This window comes from Scomber japonicus, chromosome 12 (assembly GCF_027409825.1).
Source record: "Scomber japonicus isolate fScoJap1 chromosome 12, fScoJap1.pri, whole genome shotgun sequence".
In the NCBI taxonomy this organism is placed as follows: Eukaryota; Metazoa; Chordata; class Actinopteri; order Scombriformes; family Scombridae; genus Scomber; species Scomber japonicus.
The window spans coordinates 22,183,267-22,207,364 of record NC_070589.1 but is presented as its reverse complement, the minus strand read 5'-3'; the positions used below and the strand labels follow the sequence as shown (position 1 = coordinate 22,207,364).

The window sequence follows — 24,098 nt, the reverse complement described above, 5'->3', positions numbered from 1 at the left end:
GCAACCGTCTGTCAGGCTGTCATAAATGCAGTATTTGAAGGTGATTGATAGCCAAGTGGTTATTGCTTATGCTTCATAGTGACAGTGTTGCTGGTTCAATACCAGTGAGGAACTTTTTTTCTCTCTCTCTATACCTGCTACTGTTAAATTAAGGTGAAAGTGCCCAAACATAAAACTACATTTGACTATTGCCCTTAAACGTTTACACTTTTGTAGTGTTGTATGTATAAAGGCATGTAGGTGTTGCTTTCAAATAGACAATATTAAATACTGGCAGTGTTGGGATGGCTGAAAAATTGACTTTCTTTTTTGCTTGGAAGATTTCATCAACTACTGAAATATATATCACATGTTGAATGTAGCATTTAAATGATGTTTAATGAGGTAGGGCAGGCTAAACAACACCACAATTGCTTGTAATAAATACCTTACTTGTTTGAGCTATATTTTTATATTTCATATTCAGTTGCTGCCAAGTAGGCCTACGTTTTGTACCTGTTGGGGTCTGCATGAATGTTAAATGTGCTGCGCACACACACATACACATACACAGAATATAAATGTTGAATAAGTCGACAACTCGAGACAAAATGTTTCTCTTTTTTTTCATTAATACTCACTGTTGACTGTCAATAATTTTCTGCCACATCAGCTCATGTTCTTTTGCTGCTGCTACTGTATAGCTTTTTTTCTTAAATATATACTCATCATTTGCATGTATTCATTAATATTTCTAACTCTAATTAAGAAGTAGGAGGACTGAGCCCTTTGTTTCTCCTGTTGTCATGGTGAATCATGTTATCTGTGCTCCATTGATGAGGTCTTGGTATCTCATGCACGAGCTTCACTCAGAGTTACTTTGACTCAGAGTTGATTGAACTAACTGTTAACACTTGTTCTGAAACCAAAAACTCTGAGTTTGACAGCTCAGAGTTGGTCAACCTAGAGTTAAAGTTTTAACTCAGAGTTAGTTAAACCTGCTTCCTGAAACTGGCCCCAGGTCTTCAGAGGGAGCGTGCTGCTCTCAGGAATAAACTACCAGATGACCGGAGATCAGCCACTACTGTTTCCACTTTTACATTTTTCAAATTTCTTACTTGATTATGTGTGGCCTGACAACTATTTTTGTGATACGAAAACTGATTTGGTCAATGACCAAAGGATTAGTTTGTACATGTGCAGGGTCAACTCATCTTGTTTTATTTTTTTGTTTGTTTGTTTTTGTGGGTTTTTCTTTTAGAGATTTTGATATCTTGCTGTTGCTTGCATCAGTTGATCTAAAAATTTAGAAAAAATAACATACAACTAACAGCAGACCAGTTTCAGCTACAGCTATTTTAGTTATTTGTTTATTTTTTTAAGATTATATTGGACAGTGAAGAGGCAGACAGGAAACAAGGGTATGGATATGACATGTTATAAGGGAACAGGCTGCAATTTAGCCTGTGACGTTGTGGTGCTGGGATGCTCCAAAGATACAGTTAAACTTTTGAAGAAACTCCATAATTGATAATAAATTGTATATAAGCACACAGGATGATATAAATATGCAAGAGAATAATGCTAACCCTAATACTACAGTACTAAATTACAGTAAATCTGATTTGAGATATGGTGATTACTTTTTGGACAGGTAGAAATGGATAGTGGCGGGAAGCAAATTGACCTTTTTATTTTTTTTTATTTCTTAAGAAATAACTCACTAAAAGGAACAATTATTTTCTAGTGCCAAGTTTAATGTTCATTTCATAATGACACACAATGAGTTTTTGACACGTTTCAAGCAATGAATATCATCTAGTGGGCATAAGCATAACATATAACAAATATATACATTCAATTGTAGATAAAAGAAAAAAATCAAATACAAATCATTCCCACTGAGACATCCTAGAGCCTAAATTGTTGTTCCATGAGGTCAGACATTGCCAACTTCATTGAAACTCATGGTATGTTGTTAAATAACTGAATATGTACCGTATATAGTAAAAAAAACTAACAAATGAAGCATAGGTGTAATAAATCAGTCTGTGATACAGTAAAATATATGTCCCACTAGATGCTGCTATTATATAAATCACAGAGATATAATAGGTTCAGGATTTTCTTCCTCTGCCTTCTCTATCAGTTTATTGGTGTCAACCACATCAGGCTGGGATCGTTCGTTGCCGAAGTAGAGTGGATTATCAAAGGTGGGTAAGGGACGAGGAGACTTCTTGTAGAAGAAGAATGCAGTGACTATCAGCGTAGAAGTGATCACAATGATCAACACAACAATCAAACTTGTATGGGCACGACTGCCATCACCCTTTTGTCTGTGAGGTTCTGTAAAAAATCAGCAAGTAGATGGTCAGTTCTCAGTGTTTTTTGATAACTGTAATTACTGCATTACATGTATGATTTCTAAAAATATTATTACAATTAAATCATTCAAATATTACACAACTAAGGTGTAGCTTACCAGGTTTTGCTCCATCATCTGTTGGCATCACTAGTGGGAAAATAGGAACAACTGATAAGAAAACAGATAACTAACCTCCTGAAAAGAATATAAATGTGTAATTGTATCAGCTCTTCCCCAACCCCAGGATCCAGTCTAAGTTCCCCTGGGGAGAATTTATAATCATCTTTCCTCCATCTCAGGGGAGTGATAACCTAAGCCACTTGAAGGCAAATACTGCACATACAGTATTCTGTATTGTTTATATACTTTGCTGGATTTCACACATGAAAAAATGAGGGATTTGTAGCCAAGCATTTGCTGATATCTGGGGATTGGATATGTAAGCTGGTCACTGGCCGCAAATTAAGTACCATAAGTAACTATGAGTTAACCAGATTCATAAATGTGTGTTTGAGATTCTGGTTACTTGACAGTTAAAGTTTGCACATACACAGAAATGATAGATGAATCAGTGAACAGTGAATCACGTTGTTATGGAAATAGCTTACAATTTTACAAAGTTTACTATACAAAACCGATTGCTATGTAGCAATCTTAAAGTGACACAATTTGTGTTGTGTACAGTAAGGTTCCAAGGGCTGATGTTGTCTAATGTTAGATTATCAGATTCTTGAGTATGGCTTCTCTGACAACAGATGAATTTTGAAAGAGCTTCTTGTGTGAGATGTGTTTATAAAAAGATTAAAATTTACATGAATATGATAATCTTACCTTTGGGTGTTTCACAGATGTATGCTCTGTCATGCCAACCGCGACCTGAACTCCACTTCCCATCATCAGATGCAATCTCTCCATAATCCCTTTCAAAGTCGCCTGGACTCCAGTTAATGTAGTCCAAGACTGTGTTATCCAGCCACTTCCATACTCCTGGGGCCGAACAGAATCTCAGTTAGGGATGCCAATGGTTAACATCAGAGAATAATTTTAAACTTTCAAATGCTGCTCAGTGAAGCTGAATTGAAAGGCAACAAGAAGCAAAACACATTTTTGATTGGAGGAGGACTTTAAATTAGTCATTAAGTAGTTTTTCTTGAAAATGATCATACCTTTGTGTGTTTTATACAGGCCAATCCAGAAAGAGCTGTGGCTATCTTTAAGTACTTCCACATTGCTTTTAATGAATGCTTGCTCAGAAGGATCTCCGATGCTGGCCAGCTTTCCACCTTTACAACAAAAAATTGTCATAGGTTGTAATGATTACTTGACGCATATTTACTGACATCATACTGCGACATCATACACTATTAACCAAACCAAATACAACGTTTTGAACACTGGAGAGTCCAGTGTACTCTAGGCATGTAGCTTACCAAATATCGCACAGTTAGCAGCTGCCTGCGGCCATTCAGTTTCTTGTGTGACAAACAAATAACAATGGCCCTTAAATGGCAGCCAGGCACTTTCCACAGGCGACTCTTCAGGGCACGCTCCTGGGAAGCTGGTCGATTCTGTAGGTGCCACATCTGTGGGAGAAAGAGACAGGGATGAGACTTTGGGATCAACTAATTAAGTAATTTTGACATTAACTCCAGTGAACTTAAAACCTCTATACTACAATGCTGGATCATAGTCTGGTGACTCTGATCCAGATCCTAGATGAGGGCTATTTCACAACTTCTGTGCTCTTAAATTTCCTCAATAGGGGACTAGAAAAAATTAATGAACTAAAGCAGTGAGTGTAGGTGACATCCATTGAATTCAATAAAACATTACTGAGATAGATCACAATATGCTGTCAACTGAAAGCCATGTATTTCCATATGTGAAAACTGAAGGTTAAAATAAATCTTTTATTTCTTACACTAAATAAACCATTTTAAAACAAAACTGAAAACGGTTGTTTTTCTAAGCTCATGAAAAGTTTGCATTTTGGAGATGGAGGACAGTGAATATTAAACTGATGGCTTTCAACCATCAGTTGCTGTATTAAGCACAATTCTGCTTAACAGTTATCAGCAAAACAGGAATTTTGGGGCTGCTCTGAGTTTAGATCTACTGTATTGACAATAATAAAGTTGTGTTGTTATTCCTTTCAGTGTTCCTGACATTGACAATTGTTCTCCTGATGGGTTTCTGAACACCTTACCTTCTCTCTAATGAGTTCTTACTTTCAAACTTACTTTGTTTAAGACATTAATGAGCACTGAATGCTTTATGTCTGTCAGCTCAGTCATATAAAGTCACATGAACATGGCTTAGGGCAAATTCATAACAAGCTAACATTGCACACATATGGTTTGCCAAATTAGGAGAATCCTGCATTTACAGGATTATCACTTAAATTTACAGAGGTTGACACTTCGCATGACTGATGAACTGCATCAATTTATGTAAGCCTGCTAACAATCGTACCTGTAGACTGCAAGCACACACTGTTCATGGTCAGATTGCAAGAAGCAGTCCTCCATTTTCCATCCACATCCATGTACACACATGGTTGGTCCTTCCTTGGTTCACCTGGGGCCCAGGAGGCAAGGTTCAAGTTCCAGCCATCAATATACCTAAAATAACCATTGGTCTGAAACCAAGGATGGATCAAATGCAGTCATATTAAAATGCATGCAAAGTTCAACATTCAACAAATGTCTTTTTAAAAAGTGTTACTATGCTCAACAGATTAAACAAATGTACACTTGTATGCAACATTCCTGATCAATTATACCTTCCAGTGTAGCTCTGTTAAAAAAATAACTCTTCATAAGAGTTATCATCATCTGAGCTGATGGTGGTGCTATAATTAACATGTTTTTTTCAATCTGTGGTTGATTTCACATCATTTTGGAAAAGGAATTTTTTTGCCAATTTGAATTACTAGTGCAGTGCCAGTGCAAAATCAGCATGTGTTTTTACTATATTGTTGGTTTGATGTGTTTGAATGCTCATTGTTACAATTACACAACAAAAGTTCAGTTACATTTTTATTTGTGCAAGAAACCTGCCAAGTTTGAAATGAGTTGGAATGAACAGTTCGAGAGATATGCCAATAACAGACAAAAACAGAGACGGACAGACGTTCCTGTAGCCTAATAGATAGTCTGTTGAATAACTTGATATAGAAGACAAACCATTTTGTGGAATGATGCATCATCATATAAAAATTGCAATGATATGACTCAAAATCAGTCTCTGGTATTCTGCCTATAAGTGACATCACGTTCTGTCTGCCACTTGTTGTCTGTAGCTGGTTGTGCTTTGCATGTGTGGGATTCTGAAATATCCTTAAATTCTGGACCATTAGTCCTATTGTTCGTTTCAATTTGAGACCTTGCAGTCAGAATTGTTGTTTATATAATCAAAGTCTAAAGACAATCCAAAGTAGACTGGGCTATTCCAAGTATTTTCAGTTTTATCAATTTTTTTGAAGTGTATTTCACATGTTAGCAGCCAAAGCTCCGCTGCCTTATAGTCTCTAACTCTTCTGCGCTGTGCTCAGTGTGCTGTGTGAGAGGGGGAGTGGCCAGCGGCTAGACAGCAGATGTGTGCTTCTTTTACCAATATATTTATCTATATCTTTTAAATTTCGTATCCAAACAACGTCAAATGTGGCACAGATTACTACATAAATTCTGTTCTGTTTTGAAATTATATCTTTTTAAACCTGTCTTTAAGGTCACTTTTACATAAATGCTCATACTGTAAATCACAAGAGGCTGAAGCTATTGTAACAATATTTAGTGCACTTATTTGGATGCTATCTCTGAGATTCGCTGCCAATTCGGAGCTATTCTTCAACTAAGAGGTGGCAAATCCTGAGTTCTTTAATATCTTAATAATAGACTGCACTTTTTTTCTGAAATTAAAGGTATGGTGTGTAAGAATTGTACAGAATTTTAGTTTAATTCATTCCCAAATTAATTGAATGTGAAGAAATAAGTGTCCATGTTTAATGTAGACGAAGCTAGGCACAATGCTTTTAAAATATTTGCTGTAGGACTGTTAATATATGACCAATTCTTACACATTATTTCTTAACATGACATGATCCATGGATATGCTGGGAAACTTAATTAATAAGTAACGATTATATAAAATTTGTTTTTGTTTTTGTTTTAGTTGTCTTCCCTGGAACAAGCCCGTCTTTTTTGCCAAAGTGATTTTATTATGAGGGTTGCAGCTTTGTACCTTCTCTTTGTTAAGTCCAATCCAGAGAGGGGCTTTAAGAGTCATAGCCAGTAGTTCGACATAAGCCTGTGTCCAGTCGTTCCGCAGGCTTGCCAAATTGGCGTGATCACCTTCACAGTGTTTCCTGGCATCATCCCAGGTCAGATTTTGAGTCACAGCCTTGATGCTGTCGTTTCCCAGAGCTACATAGATGTCAGGAACTGTTGGCTCCGTTTCAGATTTTACTGCTGGGTCTGTTGAGAGCAAGAGGAAAGTCAAATGAGAGGTGATTTAAGTTCATTCATTATTACTGGCATCATTATTTTTGTCAAAGGAACTAACTGCAGCATAATTTTTTATGCTTATACATATTCACATATCCCCATGTAAATCAGCAACTTATCATTTGTATACATTGTTTTTTGTTTGGATTAGACAAACAAAATATAACTAATTAACTAGAGAGCTTTAGAGGTACCAGTTAGTAGATTTTTACATGTGGACGGGGAAAGGCCAATTGTTTTCCCTTGTCTCCAGTCTTGTTTCCAGTCTAAGACAAGCTAACCTGCTTTTGGTTGTACTGTAGCCTCATATTTACAAGACAGATGTGAGTGTGAAGTTTTTGGAAATAAAGCAAGTACATTTCCAAAATGTTTCACTATTGCTTTAACATTGTTTATTTTGACCACGTGGAATACACCAATTTCAGTTTCAGGGGTAGACATTCTTAACTTAAACAGTATATTGCATTGTTCAGTTTTTGAAGTAGAAAAGGAGGAACTTACCAAGATTCTTAAGACAGACAAATCCATTGGTGGTATTGCAGGACTTAACTATCCATTTCCCGATACCAAAGTTAGAATTACTGGTCATTGCAACACAGTCTTCCTGGTGAGGTAAAGGAAGGATAACATAACTCTTTGAAACTAATACTGCTGGTTTAATATTTTCAGTAGTCTTAATTTGATTGATTGATCTGACAACTACATTTTTGATAATAGTTAACTGTTTTTTCTATGTCATGAAAAAAATGTGTGTTAAAAAAAAAAGTGTGATATGTTAATCTAAAATCAATTTTGATAGTGTTACCTCATTCCATCTTTGATAAAAGGTTCCTGGACGCCGTTTCTAAAGAGCAGGATCACATTTTTGAATATCAAGATATTAGCAGAAGTTATATCAAAGCCATATTCATTTAGTTTTTCGGTAAATAGTAATTCACTACCAAACTAAAAAGCAGTATTACACTGGTTGATCAAAACGAGAGTCAACCACACCCACAGTGCACTGATAACTGTGGACACACCTCTACTTCACTGCAGCTGGTTTTAAGCTGCTTTTAAATGTATCTAATGATTTGCTTCAGTATATTGTGTGTGCTTACAGCATAGCCCCAGTTGGTGTATCGCCTCGGTCTTCCATCAGTCCAGAAAAAGCCATCATTATTTAAGCTACTCAGACCAATCCACAAGTCTTTTCCTCCTACTTCAGCCATCTTGGTTATCAAAAATGCTGAAAGTTAGAAGAAGAAGATAGAGATTAAATAATTTGCATCTCTTTTTTTCCCTTCCAGTTTTGACAAAAGTTTCCAGCACACTTTCACATTGACAGTACATTCATACAGTTCAAGGTAAAGAAAAAAATGACGATGATGAAGGCTTAGCTTGACCAAAAAAAATAAAACTTAACTCAAAGTAATTCTGAGATTTGTTTTTCACTCTCTTTAAATTGTACAAATGATATGTATATTTATGAACACCATAAAAATATATGGAAAATCAACAGAACAAACCTTGCACACGCCTTGTGGGAATAGAGGCTAAATTTCCTCCTATGTTAGCGCAATATTTCCTTGCTTCTTCCCAGGTGTTCATCCTGTCAGTGATGATATTGTAGCACTATAAATGAGAAATTAGATAGTGATTTTTCACTCTCCAATTCTTTGGCTTTCTTTCATTACGATTTAAGGCAACCCTGTCTAATTGTAATCACATCTGTGTGCCTGTGTCTCTATCAAACTCTGTATTTATTAACTTCATCTTTGTTCTAGCCCAAAAACAACTTTTATATTTGAAAGAGCGCTATAGTGTACTTGCATCGTGCATGGAATGCATCAAATGAGAATGGCTCATAAAAACTATTGATAAATGTCATATTTTGGTTATTTGTTTTGATAACGTTTTCTGTATTGTTTTCTCTTTAAAAATATATTACAATAGATGATATTTTACATTGAGGATTTTCATTACTCACTTATTTGTGATCATTTGTGTTAATTAGTTTGTTTTCTGTTCGGGAGTAAGCCAACTCACTCATTACATCTGGGTGATTTTGTGCTAATCCAGTCTCTCCAATCTTCTTACCTCTCACCTATTAAAAAAGGTCCATATCAGGTGCTATTAACAACACAAATAGCAGTCAAGGTCCAAGGCAAAGTAGAAAAGAGTCACACCAGCAGATTGACAGTATAACAAGGTCTGCCAGATGCTCTTACTGGCACCACTTATGCCAAATTATTATTTTTTGTCTTTCTAACGAACTGCATCAACAGTTACTGCTTTCTCTTCCCATTTCATTTTAAATCCATACCACCATGCATCATAACCTCTCTATGGTGATATGGATTTCATCACCTAGAAATGGGAAGAGAAAGCGGTAACTGTTGACAATCTTCGTTGGAACACCACAAAAAGTCATTTGGCAGAAGTGACACCAGCAAGGCCATCTGGTAGATCCGGACATGCCTTCAGTCTGCTGGTGGGAATACATTCTGCTCTGACCTCGACCCTGACTGCTGTGTTGTTAATAGCACCTGATGTGGACCTTTTTACTTAGGTGAGAGGTAAGTAGACTAGAGAGATTGGATTAGTACAAAATCAACCAGATGTAATGAGCTAGTTGGCTCACTACCAGATTGCATGACAGACTGCTGTTTGTACTGTTAATAGCACCTGGTAAGGACTTCAGTAAGTATAGGTAAGAGGGAAGGGGAATGAAGGCACAACCAGATCTGCAGACGCTTCTTAAGTGCTAGTAACCACTCCATGGTGGTAAACCTCCAATGTGCACAACGTAAATGGGCAGAAGACATATGCTTTGTCTTATTTTGCTTGTCCGTCCATCCCTCAGCTAACAAACAAAAGGGGCGTTTATTGGTTTAATTAGCTCATAATCAATTTATGTAACCAGTATCTTCAGGGTTTGTGAGTGGAGATGCTGTAAGTTTAACCTTGTCTGCTTTCACATCCTACTTTCTGTCTGCAGTTTGGTGAAACAATTTTAGCTACAGGAAGTGTGTTATACTATAAAATTCACAGATTTTTAGATATTGTGATGCGTCTCTGATGCTGATGGGATTTTCTCCAGTAACCCTAGTCTATAGATACCTTACCTTTGAGTCAAATTTTTTCCATGAGAATGAGCAGCCACCTTTAGGAGGAACTGTGGGGGCTGCAGTGGTATTGACAGGTGCTGAGGTTCCACGCTTACAAATACTCTTGTACTCATAGCCACAGTTGAAATTACGCCAGAAGCCTATAGGATGAGAGACAATGAGAAACTTTTTACCAACAGCATTTCACATTTTTATTTAGAGCAGCATATTAATCATGTCTAGAACATCTTATCTAGAATTAATACTTCAAGTTGGGAGTGCCTAGCATTAGGTTACTCACCCATATAGTAAGTCATAGCAACACAGGTCTTATCAAAGGCATTAGAATCAGGCTGATTCTCATCCCATTTTTGAAATGCCAACGGCGATTCATCCATCCACCTTGAAGCCACATATTTCAGTTGAATTATAATGTGTGATTATATAAATATTTAATGTATTTCTATAACAATAATAGTAAACCCTTTTTTGCCTGATAAATAACAATTAGAAGGCAAATCAAATTTTGGGCTGCCAATAAATGTATCCAGATCAGTGAAAAAAAACACCACAAAAAAACTACTTATGAAGTTAGAAGAATGGGTGAGTCAGTGATGAAAGATTGAGGCTGAAGTCATCTAGAAGCAACAATAAATATCCTTGATTTAAATTAACAGAGAAGTTGGTTGCATTATTGGCCAACTACCTTGCTAGGATAAAATAATATAAACATTGTAGTGCCCCACAAAAGTGCATGCCCAAGCAAGCAAACATTTTCAGTATACCACTACCTATCCACTCTAAGTACCTTTAATGCTTAAAAATGATTATCAGGCGGTTCTGCCCTCCCTAAAATTAATGATTCATTGCATTACACCATACATACATACTCACCAAAATGACCCATCGAGATCCACTGACAGACCAATGTAGTAGGTCTCATAGTTTCTCGATATCTGTATACACAAAAAAAAACACAGAATACACCTAAGGTTAAAGACTTGCTTTTCTAGTCAGTGAACTATCTTTCAGTATGTTCCACATTTCAACACGCTGACAGCTTAGCAAACTAAAAAAATACCTACCTGTTTCCATAAGAAGACATTTTCAGCCTCACTGTTGATCGTCACCAAGTCACCGTGTCTATTTTTACAGTACTGACGAGCATCTTCCATGGGCATTGACATTCTGTTTATATAATACTGATTCCCTCTCCACTCAAGCCAACCATCTGACGTGGTATTATAGTCTGCAAAGGTTTTATAGACATATTAATATTTATGAGTTTTACAGCTTTTATATTAGGCTACTTCTATACCATAGTAATTATGTTTACAGCTTCTGTGTGAGTGAAAATCAGTTGAGTTTCCCTGAAAATTCCCATGCTGTTGACAGTGAAACTTACTTTAGTCAATATGTAAGCCATGTAATATTGTAAAGCAAAAGGGAAAATGTAAAGTTTTTTATGTGCTCACACTTTCAATGTAAGTGAAAATCAGTCATTGTTGCATGGGACTGGTGACAGCTTATTCTGTTTTTTGTTTTTTTTAAGCGTAGTAAGTAAGTAGTTGTAAATTTAATATGATCACATTTCACAGATTTGGATTTAGCCAAATATAGAAACTCTTAACTGTCTTATGCAGTAATCCTAACAAAGATAAATTCTGAGATACGAATAGGAGCCATTGAATTGAGTTAAAAGCTTACCCGATGCAGTATCATTTGGAGGTAGTCTTGGAGTCACTCCTGTAAGAAAACAGATAAGCGTTGATTTCACAGAGAAAGAAAGTCAGTACAGCAAGCAAATGTGGCATTTTCATCACTCTGCACTCTACTTGCTGCTTCCTATACTTTGGGATTATTTAGCTCACAGAGGTGAAACATGGTAGTAGCATTGGCAGGATTTAATTGTCACTTTGACCAACCATGCAGAGATATTTTTAGAGACTACAGTGTGTATACATAAGGATACAATTCTTATACTCTAATTCTGATTTAAATTTCTGACATGCAGAGGTAGACTATCACTGGAATACTGTTTCATTATCTGCGCTTTTAAATGCATGTAGCAAGTGCAGTGGTCTCTTTAATCCTTTTCGATTCTAAACCATTGTGTGAGTTGGCTCATTTCATTTAATTGTCCTTAAGACCTCCCGGTGTTGTGCTTGTGTTTACATAATTGATGATGATCTCTCATCTTTAATGTTTTTAGTTCATGTTTTTTCTTTATAGCATGTTTTCTGTCACTTTAACTAATCAAGTTAAATATCAGATTGCATTACACTAGGATAGATATTTGAATTTGTTAAGCCCACAGAGTGTGTGTTTCTAATGGTCTTTCACTGTTAAAATCTAAACCAAACAAAAATGCAATGCAATTGGTTCCCTAATCTTGTCTAAACTGGCAATTGCCCATATATAATAATAATGCAGATAACAGTACAGACATGGTTTCAGTGTGAATAATGTTATTGCATTTAGTATGAAATATTGTCCCCTGTCTGCAATGTTTTTTTGTGTATTTTGTGGAAATTGGAAGCCTTGCTGTATAAACTGGAGAATCACTCCACCAATGAAACTGAGCAAGAAAGTGTGTATCTGAATTAGTTTTTCTTGGATGAAGGTTAAAACTAATTACTATGTGAAACAAAAGAAAAGCATTTAGTCCACATTTTCTCAACTATACCTCCGCGAATCTGACATAGCCAGTCATTGTAACTCTCACAGTGCACATCGTTCCAAGACCCACTTTCATCAGCACTACTCATGTGGAATTCAGCACAAGATTCAGCATTATTAAAATTATTTGGCTCTCCGTCCTGCCAGTGTTGAAAGTTCACCTGTGAAGAAAAAGAAAATCACAAAAATCAATGGGTTTCCTTAAAATAGGGGAAAAAACACAAGTTTAAATTATTCATGTTATCAAATTAGTTGAAAAAAGAAAGTAGAACACTGTTAACTAACCGCGGAGCCATCACTCCATACGTAACCAGTGTTTCCGTCAGGGATATGAAGTCCAATCCAGGCTTTTCCATGGCTATAGTACACAAAATTATATAAATAATTAAACAATTAAACCTAAAATCTTTAAAATGCTCTTGCTTCATTTTGCAGTATTTCCTTAAAGCTAAAGTGCTTAAGTGCCTGCGTGTTATCTCCCTCTAGAGGAAAGATGCAACTAAAGTGATGAGAACAACAGCAAGGAGTAAAGAAACCAGCAATGTAAGTGTGATGTTCACTAATGGATCAATGTTTAACTGTAGGTACCAGTTTTTAAGATGCAAACATGTTGTGAAATCTGTATTTACCCGTGTGTTGAATCTGTTTTGAACAGACTCTATTAACACTGACGGTTAAAATAGGTGCTTCTGTCAAAACCAACATGTCTCAATTCCGTAACAGAGTATGCAGAGCATTTCTAGTCATTTATTAACTGTATGTACTGATATTTCAGTAGACTGTACTAAACCTTTACTTTGCCATTATGTGACAGTTTTTGTGTACAATCCTTTTACATTCAAATGTATCTAATAACAATATATTAATAGGTGCCGTATTGATTGTTTCAAGAAGGGTGTATTATTGAATTTAATGTATTCAGCTCATACCGTCTCATAAATAGCTCATTGGCGTTGTGGATGCTGAGCAGGTCTCCTCCGATGGCCCTACAGTAATCTCTGGCTTCAAACCAGGTCTTCTCAGATGCCCGAGGCCCTGTAAAGAACTTGAATAGAAGACAAAAGGTGTAAGTGTGAAGTATAAAGTAGACCAGTGGATTATGTATGACGATGTATTGGGAAATGCAATGTCTTTTCAAAGTCTGGATGCTGAGGATGATATGGTGATTCTGGGCAAAGACAACAAATATCTCCTTATTGCTAAACCCAACTGAAATGTACAATTTCATCAGTTCTTCCATGGCAGGCATAATGCATGACTATAACACATTTTTTTCCGAGTTCTAGTAAATTTGTAAAAAAAAAAAAAAATCTCGCAAGTTTGCCACTTTATAATATGAGATCATTTTTTCTTGGAAATTTACAACTTTGATCTCAGAAATTCCGAGTCCTTAATGGTCCTAATATGCTGTCATAGGGATTGGAAGATTTGAGTTTGGGTTTTTTTGCCGACATTTGTATATCAGTATGAGAACATAGCTTCTATTAATTTTTACAGTGTGTTATACTAATGTACAAGCAATTTGCTAATACACACATTAACAGCTCTGATTTGGTTCAGAATATTGTCTTTTTATATTATATTTTGAAATGTGGCTCTTGAGTAAGTGTAAGGGGATCAAAGTGATAACTGGAACAGATTTGGTATTTAAGCACTCAATAAATGGTCCACATTTGGCAGGTTTGCATTATTTTAGTTGCTTAGAGTAGCATAACTGGTCATGTTTAATAGACCAAGTTTATTGTGGCAGGACACTGGGCAGCTCATGTGGCTCGTTTGTTGAAATTAATAGGTAACATCTTTTAATTGTGTTTTAGCCAGGTTGACCTGTGGCTATACCTTAGAGCACATATTTCTGGTTCCCACTTGAGTCCAGCCGTCTGGACACTTAGGAGGTGTAAGAGTTGGTGGTGCAGGGGTTAAAACGGCCCCCTCTGCCAAGTGCTTGCAGATGTATTTCTCTTTATTGGTGCAGGGCAACACATCCCAGAGTCCAGCAAAAACCCCAGTTGTCATGGCAACACAGCCCTGTTGGTGACCTTGCATTGTCAAGGGAGAAGTTGGTAGAAAGTCAATTATGAAGTCACTTTCTGACACATCTACATCTACAAGTGGACTTAAAACTGCTGTGCATACCTGGCATTTCAGCATTCCAGTGAGTAAATCTCACATTGTCTGTGTTGGTCCACTCAAATGCATCAATGTTTTTCTGGTTTGAGAGCCCCAGCCAGAAATATTTCTCTGGCCTCAGTCCCACCATGCTGATAAGAAATGCATTATCCACCCTGGCAAATATTAAAACAAGTTTATATATGTCTTGTTTGATTAAATTATGTACACGTGTGTGGTTGGTATACTTTCTGTTCATATCACATGAATGTGACTAATAAAAACACAAAATGTTCTTACCCATTTGAAACATCAGCTAAGATGGAGTCAGAGGTCTTGCAGTCATCTTTGGCTTCATCAAACGTTTTGGCCTCTGTCCCTACAAAGTAGCAGTAGGATCCATGTCTTTTCCAACCCTGGATTGTGGGAAACCAATCACTGATTAGCACTGAAGAATTGACCTTCAGCTAAATGTGATATTGGATTTTAATGATGCACCCTGCTTAGCCAGGTGCTCACAAAGGCCAGATATTTTTTCATAGATGAAGAGTTTGATTTGTAAACTTCACTTACAGCTTTGCAGCCTATATCCACAACTACTTCATCCCCAGTGCGTTCTGTTTCACTCTGCTTCATACAGATAAAGCCATGTTTCTCATTACACCCGCGATCTGCCCAGTTCCCATTCTGCAAGAAAAGTTGACTGTAAAACATTTGCATACAATTATATGAAAACTGATAATAGATACTATCAGGGAGCTACCAAGCAATTTCCTCACATATAAGTGTATGCCTGTAAGAATCGTATGTGCACCATTGTATACATGTGGTGCTTCTCACCTCTCCCCTTATGAGAACACAGTCATTTGTATCCGTAGAGACAGTTGGCTTCCCAAATTCCCAACTGGTGAACCTGACATCAGAGTGGTCACTCCAGTCAAACAGCCCTTCTGTCGTTCTATCATTCAGTCCAATCCAGAGCTCATCTGTGGCTCCTGCAGACATGAACATTGACAAATAAAAAACAGTGGTTATGACATTTTATTAAACTTAACACTTTCTTAACATTGGAATTAATTGAGCTATTTGTATCTCTCCATCTGAACATTGGTAAACATGAACAACTGTAGAGATTTGAAAAATTTAAATTATATTGAAACCATGATGGAGAACCATTTTATTAGTTTAGTGTACAAGCTTGAGTATCTGTTTCTTTGGATATATTGTTTTTTACCATCTTCACCCTTTTTAGAGAAAACTATTTCTGCAGGTCCATATAATAAATAAATAAATATGTATTTTTAATTTTTTAGATTTTTTTAAGTGCTTTGAGCATAATTATAAAAACAAATGTATTTCTGTAGGGCAGAAACAAAAATAATGATGAGGCATGCAGCGAACTGGAAAGGAGAACATGACAACTTGATTTCCCCCTGTATTAGTCAGTGAGCTCATTAATTAAAAATGAAAAAGGTTCAATAAAACTCTTTGTTAGACTGGCACTCATGTTGAACACAATGTATAATGTTAACAATTATTTTAAGTCTGTGTGTGTGCATGTATTCTCCCTCCTTATTCAGAATTTCTTGGCTCTCATATCAAACACAAAAAACAGACCAGCACAGTTTCAACTGTTTGAAAGGTTGGACTATCCTCAAATCTTTTGCCTTCACTCACCATATCCAAGTTGAGAGATGACAAAGCTTTGATCTTCCACATTTGCAATGCTCACGAGGTCCCCCCCTTCTTTGCGGCACTCTCGCTGAGCATCAGTCCATGTTTGAAGAGTACGGAGAAGGTGGAAGCAGTGGCCATTGTAAGGAATCCAAGGGTTTGAACAAAATCCTTGCTCAACTAATGATGAAAAAACAAAGATAAAGAGGACTAAATGATGATGTCGTTCAGTGAAAGCATCACACCAAGAAATAATACAGAACAGAGTATAACAGAATAGAGTAAAAAATGTTTTTTTACTTTGTGGAGGAATTGGTAGGGGCCCATCTCTGTAGCAAATGTAGCCTGTTTTCTTGGTGCAGGATGAACTTTGCCAGGAGTACTGCTGAGCAACATCAATAAGTGCACAATTGTGTCCTGGATTAGGAAGTGGATTTCCTAAAAAAAAGATGATGATTTTACTTGAGACATTTTCATTTACCAGTGGAGATTTATAGTATATTTGCATAAAAGAGGTCACAATGTTGTGGTTTCAAATATGAATAAAATGTCATTAATAAGATAGCTTTTTTAAAAATATAAAAATAATTTCTTGTAAAATAAAAATGCATTAAAATATAAACATTTTAAGGACATAATAAATATATGAACATCAAAATGTAACACAAAAGTTTGGGTTCATGGGTTTGTCATTAAACCTGCAGTAATGGATTTTGGACACTTGAGGGCAGTGGAAGCAAAAATCAACACTGGCATATCATCGACTGTAAAACTGATATGGATTGTTATCAAACTGTTGCTATTTTATAACTCCAGCAGATATGAAGCAACATTAACATTAATTTAGACTCATGTTGCTGGCCACCTGGCAAATATCCAATTTTCATTATCCTTTGAGCTCTGTTTTTGGTCTCCACCATCTCCTGAGGTAAATATCCTGCTCTTTAGCACTGCTTGCTAACTCTGTCTGTTGGTCATTTGGTGCTGAACATGTAGCATATAGTGGGTTTATCAACAATGAAGATGAGAGCTGTGAGTGTGAACTGAAAAGTTGTGGCCTGTGAAACCAAAACAATGAGCTGAACAATGCAACAAAGCTCCACAGAGCCGAGGTGAACTGCAAAGCTGGATGATAACTCTTTGTGGGTCCCTCATTTAAACTGAGCCCTTTCACTTACAAGTAGCCATTGTAATAGATTATTTGACTAACACAGAGTATTGTTTGTTATTTGCCAGTAAACTGTACAACTCAGTGGTTTATTGGGTTACTGCTTGAGGGGACTATAACAGAGTTGTCTGAGTGGTTACAGGAGCGGAGACTTACCAATGCCCCATCTCAGGTAACGGAAGGGCTTCCCATCAGACCACTGCCAGCCATGTTCAGGGTTCAGAACCAGACCAATCCAAAGTTTTTGGATCGCTGATCCCATTAGTACTGCATGTTCATTTGTGTTTGTGTGTTTGAGAGAGACAAAGAAGGAAAAGGACAGAGTAAAGATACTGTTCCTCTTTTTCCACACTGTTCCTCTTTTTCATTGCTTAATAACAAGTCCACAAAAAGACTGAAATCACATTAAAACAAACAGAGATATATTAACCAAAGAAAGCAAATCACAAGAGAAGCAGTATACTGTAAGTATAAAACTTTGAATATTTACTATAAATATTAAGCATGGCCATGATTGTTTTTTTTGTGAATTTACAGAGAAAAGAGGTTATAAAATATATGTATGTATAAATTAAGGATGATTGGCAGGAAACTACAGGCCTGGAAAGACCTTTGCATCTGCAACCAAAGTACAGGAGCTCATATCACTCCTGAACCAAATGCATTACACAATCTGTCTTCTGTGCTCACAGTGTCACAATGATCTTTGGACTCACTAGTGAGGGAAATGGTGGGTTGATCTTTAGGTTTTTGAAGTCAAATGCTTGAAATAACTGATATTTTAAACATTGACAGGTCATTTATTCTAAAACCCTTGGATGTTCTTACATTACAGCCTGATCAAATATCAATTTGACAGTAATGCAAAGGAAAGCAAGCAAAAAGTAAAGTAATTTTAATTTTATCTGTTTCAAATGCAAATAAAAAAAATGTTATAAGTTAAGACACACCTTTGTGTCCAATGTCATTAAGAAATTCTTATTGGCTTCTGCATCAACAAACCATAGTTTCTATCCATTTCACTACCAGCAAATATCCACTGGGTGGCATCTTACCTGTGATGTAAGCCTGCTCGTGGTCATTGGTGATACTGAGCAGGGAGGCAGACTGCTGTTTGCAACTGGTTTCAGCCTGGGGCCAAGTCAGAACTGACTGTGAGTTCACCTGGTAATAAGTTCCTGTTACAACGTTTTTCATCCAGTGGTCTCTGGCTGAACATTGATAAAGAAATACGGAAAACTAAATTATTAAGCCATTGAAACATCAAATGTGTTACTGTAATCTAGAGCTATGCTTCCAGTTTAATGTGTCCTGAATACAAATGAATCTGCCTGAAGATACGCCTAGTGCTTACACTTAAAAGATAATGTAATTCATTTAAAGATGCATCCTGCTCACTGTAATGACATTCAAATTTTAAATGCAGGACTCACAAGTAGTCGGGCAGTATCCCCACTGCTCATGTTCAAATTTGGTTTCCACTGCACACCAAGGACGCTTCACAGAGGAGTCGAACGTAGTGCAGTCCCCAAACCACCGGTCTTTGTACAGGAATGGAAACATGCAGATCTTGCCAAATGCATTTCCATTAATGGTATAATATTCTAAAAGAGAAGAAAAGAGATTGTTAAAATGAAATCTTTTTTTATGATTATGTTGTTATGAATATGTTATTTTGCAAAATTTTTAGGATAAGCCTAAATATATATTTTTATCCTTCCTTCACCACTGATTTACACCAGCATGCAGAGTCAGCAGAGGTGGAATTAAATGCATCTAACCTCAGAATCACGATTCACCTGATATTTTAGAGTTAAGCATTTTGTGTACTCAGCTAACAACCTCCCCATCATCAGGGTGGGAGTAGCCAAACCATATCTTATGTGAGCCAATCTAAAGGAAGAGTCCCCTCTATGCAGCAAAAATAAATTAGGCCTGTATAGATTTCCAATTGTTACTCTTGAGGTAACTGACTGGCAAATGCTTTTCAAAACATAGTTTTTCATACTGTACCTCTGAATGTTCTCGTGCAAGCACCGCTGGATGTCCCTGTAATTGTGAAGTGGTTATTGGGACTTATTGTTTTGGAGAGGGCAACTGTTTCATCAGCTTTCATTTCAATGTAGAGCTGTTGGCCTTTGAGGGCAAGCAGTGTTTCATTCTTGCATTCCCACTTTTGAAGTTCACTGTTGTCGTCACAATCATAGAGGCTCACTTCACTGCCCACAGTTTTGCCCTGCGCTCCAAGGCACTTTCTGGTGGAGATAACAAAAAGCCGATCACCGGTCGTCCAGCGCACGTCAAGGCAGCGAGTTGATTTTTTCGTCAGACAAAAACCAGTGGCTTTGTTAGTGAGGGAGAATGGTGAATCTGCACAGAGATACAGAGATGTGCAAAAAATCTGTTTAAAAATCTGATCTCTAAATTATAATCATTATATTTTAATAGCCTGTCACATGCATAAGTGTATTCATAAAAAAGTTAACGTGAATATCAAATCTTTCATGGTATGTCCACTTAAAGTCTTTAAGTCCATTCTTCTTTTCACAGTCAGAGTTTGTGCTCTTACTCATTTGTCTGTAAGACTTTGTGGTATGCAAGAAGTTTGCAGTAATCTTTGTTTTTTTTTAACTGCACCTTGTCTCTCTTCACTTTGCTCACTCTTCAATTTTGAGAGATTAGAGATGCACACAGCATCCTTGAAATGCAGTCTGTTGCTACACTTGTGTTAGTTATTTGTTAAGCCCATATTTGCACTTTTTAAAGCAATTATTTATAAGACCTGTAACAATAACATATTCATTATTCACAAAATCATTAATTTTGACTACCATCCTGTAGTGAAACTTCTATTCTAAATCGCTTCCAGTATCCTTACATCAGTACCGAGACATGTTGACACAAAAACCTGCAACAAAAGGGACAAACGAAAAAAGGCCCTACATACAAAATAAGTCGGATAAGAAAGCTTGAGGGCATACTGTACCATTAGTTGCTGAGCATTGAGGTGTTTTGATGAAGAGCACAAAGGCTGCTAGAGCTATCCTTGTGATCAGCATTCTTATGATAAGTCTCAGAGCAGCAGACATTGTCCATGCATTGCAAGCAGAGGACTTATGAGCGTGACCATGAAAAGGAGGGTATCTTAATAGAGATGACACGGTCAGGTTTTTTTTTTCTTCTTCTTCTTTCTTTTCATTGAGAAAGTGTCATGTTTCAGATTGGCACATTTCAACATTTTGCTACTGGTGAAAAAAAAGGGAGGGGAGGGGAGGGGGGTTGGGAGGGAAGTAGAGGTAACAGACACAAACACACACGCTTTCTTGCTTGCTTGCATGGATGTCACTCTCCAGAAATGGCAAAATGTTGCCCCATCCACTTCCTCTCCTGAAAAAAATGATGTCTAAGAGATTTATGTCAAACATGACTCATCAGATTTCAGTCCAGCATCCTCACTGACTTTTGATATGTTACTGAAATCTGTAAGTGCAAGTGCAGGGCAGTGCTCAAAGTCTACAATGCTGAAGATTTTACGGGGTCCAAAATCATTCACTGTTTATTATGTAATGCTCAGTATTTACTCCCAATCATTTTAATTTATTCTCCAGTTTTTTACAGTTAACCTCTACACAATATAGTCCATTCAAAATCCCCATGGTCAAAAGTATAGTGTACTGAATGTTCATTATTGTCTGTTCAGGCTCCACATTTGAAATCTAAATTTGCATCGCAGTCACAGCCTTTTTTGAATTTGTTAAACTATAAAAACATTGTTAGTGTAAAGCAATTAATCAAGAAATAAACAATGTAAGAGCTGTAAGAACACATTTATAGGCACATAGTGGCTCACACTGTGTCTTTGTAATGATGACCTGTTTATGTGGATTTGTTTTCACAAAAATTCAATCTTGTTAAGTGCAAACCTAGACCATAGTTTCAGAACCTTGTGATCCTTCTACAGACACTTCAATACTCTTGACTGAGATTTCTCCCGTCCAGGGTCCACCCTATCTGTCAGTTTAATGTCATTGTGTAATCTAGATTTTTAAAGACTGTCAAGCCGGTGCTATCAATCACTGTTGTTTTCCCACAAAGACTAAAAGTTAGGGGGGAGTTTAAAAAACTGGAAGCTGCTTTTCAGACTTCCTGTGGCTGAGCCAGCTGACTTCCTGTTGGTGCCCCTCACACATCAATGGCATAAAATTGTTAACTGACGCAGCTCTGACAGAAAGTAACTTCAGAGTGCTTGGGAAAAAGTAATTAACAATTTTACATATGACTCTTTTGTAATGATTGTGTAAGGAAAAAAATATTTATGAGCCTGTGTCCTTTACTTGATTCAGTCAATATTGTGTCTTGCCCCCAAGTATCAATCAAGCAACCACCGAAAAGCACCTTGCAACACAACTGCTGACTCCTTCAGAAGTGACCACAAACACTTTACTATCCTCCAGGCAACAACTTTGAAATTATGAGTCAGCAAACAACCAAGATTTTCTTTCAAAATGCTATGATAAATGAAAGGAGGCATACACAATTATTCATGAGCTCATTATACCAGTGTGGTATTTCATTGTTGCTGATAAAGAGAACATTTTGTGCATCCTGAGTGTAGCAATACAATATCCTGTTTTGGGGTGGATGCATTCAGATGTTGAGGTTTGCTCTCCAACTCTTCCTTAACATCTATCATAGCATTTTGTATTTTCACTTCCTCTTTGGTTATTCTCCTTTAAGGCTTGCAGGATTGCACTGAATTATGAAGCTCTGTTACTTCAGTGTAGTACACCAATGATTTTTAGAGTTGTGATTTCTGAATGGCTTTGTTTCAATCATTATTATATACAAGCATGTCAAGCATCACTCTCAATTTGATTTATAAAAAAATACAAAAAAAACCCAAATTTACACTAAAGAAACCACAGATGTGATCCACTGCAAAAGCTGCATTTATAGTTGCCGTTGCAGCAAGCTCACTATTGTCATTAGCCTGTTGTGAAAACCTCAGGTGCGGAAAACTGCAGTAATGCAACTGACAACCAAAACTACAATGCACAATAGATCAGATCATGTTAAGCATAAACCAAAACCAAAAACTAATGATCACAACAGGAAAAACTGTAGGAAGTATGCAAACATAAATGGGCCAAGCTACCAATAAGCCCGCAATTTACCACAGTTAATCAGTTTTACAAAATGGTTCATCTGGGATGAACAGACTTTCCCACCAATGTCTTACAACCCAGCGTAAATCTGGACAAAACAGGAAGACTAAAATGAGAACTTACTTTACGTAACTGATTGAGAGCTAAAGCTAAAGACAAACCCAGTGCAACCACGTGATACAGATTCACTCTGACCATTGACTCCGTTCTTCAGGTCCAAGCAGTGCACTCCAAATCCTGATCAGCACAGTGCCAAATTTAAAGGTTACGTGTGATTTGTTTTTCCATTTTATGTCGGTGCACAAAATGACGTGCTGCTTCTGTCGACTTGGTTAAAGAGAGGGTTGTCACAAAGATCTGATCCCAAGAAGAAAATGGTTTGGTTGGGAAAAAGAAACAAAACATAATGATCAGAATGGCAGAATTTCTGTCAGCCTATTGTGCAATGTTGATTGTTCCCTGATTTTGTTCTAGTGATATAAACCTGTGCTCTGGCATTTTGATAGTGTGCTGTTTGTGGAATAATGTCAGCTTCATTTTTATTGGCCAGACACAGCTGTGATACTGTGATAGGAAAGATTATTGTATGGATAGCAACCTTATGTCTCCCATAAACTTCATGAACACATTCAACCAAATGTGACTTTATTATATGCACAGGTATGTTTCATGATCATTTCACCACATAGGAGCTCAAAGTCACATTCAGACATCATATTATCACAGATAGTTGACCTGTGTTCTCTAAAGTTATATACTACCATAGGCATATGCTAGCAACACTATACTGTATAGCTAGCTACACCACCTCTTCCCAATGCAGCAATTTGTCCTCCTCCAGTATAAATCCTGAACTTCTTACCTTCTTAAGCATCTATTGCTCTCTGAGTGAAGATTTGACTTACAGAGCCCATGGTGGACTAGACTGTTGATGCAAGACTTAAAAGACTAGTTTTTGTGATGTCTTGCTAATAAGATAAACATAACACAGAGCAGGCTCGTATTCGCATCTTATTGCTTGAAACACTCCATTGAGATGAGCCATTTTATTGCAGCAAAGTGATTCAAGATTCAGTACCTCCACCTCAGATTGACTTTATGATTATTTCCACCACTGTTATGCAGAGTACATGCTGACCTCAGGTCCTTAAACCGGATCATTGAGTTTCTGGACTGTTTATCTCGCAGCTGGAAAGTCAGATAAGATACAGTAAAAAGAAATTTCCATTCATCACAGAGTAAAACTATATATCTATCAAGAAATTAGATGTCACCCACCTTAATTTAAGAGAGTATTTGTGGTAAATGAATGTCAGTCTCTAAATCATATTCCCACTTTATTGTGACTTTGATTCTCATTCACTG

The 24,098-nt window shown here is 36.8% G+C and overlaps 1 protein-coding gene across 1 annotated transcript; it reads right to left on the bottom strand.

Annotated features, from left to right (window-relative positions):
* Nucleotides 1-1,721: 1,721 nt before the first annotated feature.
* On the bottom strand, nt 1,722-20,675 carry LOC128369031 (macrophage mannose receptor 1-like). Its single transcript, XM_053329985.1, has 31 exons — nt 20,555-20,675; nt 19,582-19,938; nt 19,002-19,172; nt 18,624-18,779; nt 17,725-17,835; nt 16,701-16,838; nt 16,404-16,580; nt 15,567-15,721; nt 15,300-15,413; nt 15,027-15,142; nt 14,754-14,902; nt 14,457-14,656; nt 13,547-13,662; nt 12,903-12,975; nt 12,625-12,778; nt 11,646-11,684; nt 11,024-11,187; nt 10,833-10,894; nt 10,240-10,340; nt 9,957-10,099; nt 8,358-8,463; nt 7,950-8,077; nt 7,655-7,693; nt 7,351-7,453; nt 6,587-6,819; nt 4,817-4,982; nt 3,775-3,927; nt 3,511-3,627; nt 3,176-3,331; nt 2,462-2,491; nt 1,722-2,325 (listed from the first exon to the last, which is right to left on the bottom strand). Exons 1-31 carry the CDS (start codon nt 20,655-20,657, stop codon nt 2,078-2,080), a joined length of 4,278 nt encoding a protein of 1,425 aa, XP_053185960.1. The 5' UTR covers nt 20,658-20,675; the 3' UTR covers nt 1,722-2,077.
* Between the last annotated feature and the right edge of the window lie 3,423 nt (nt 20,676-24,098).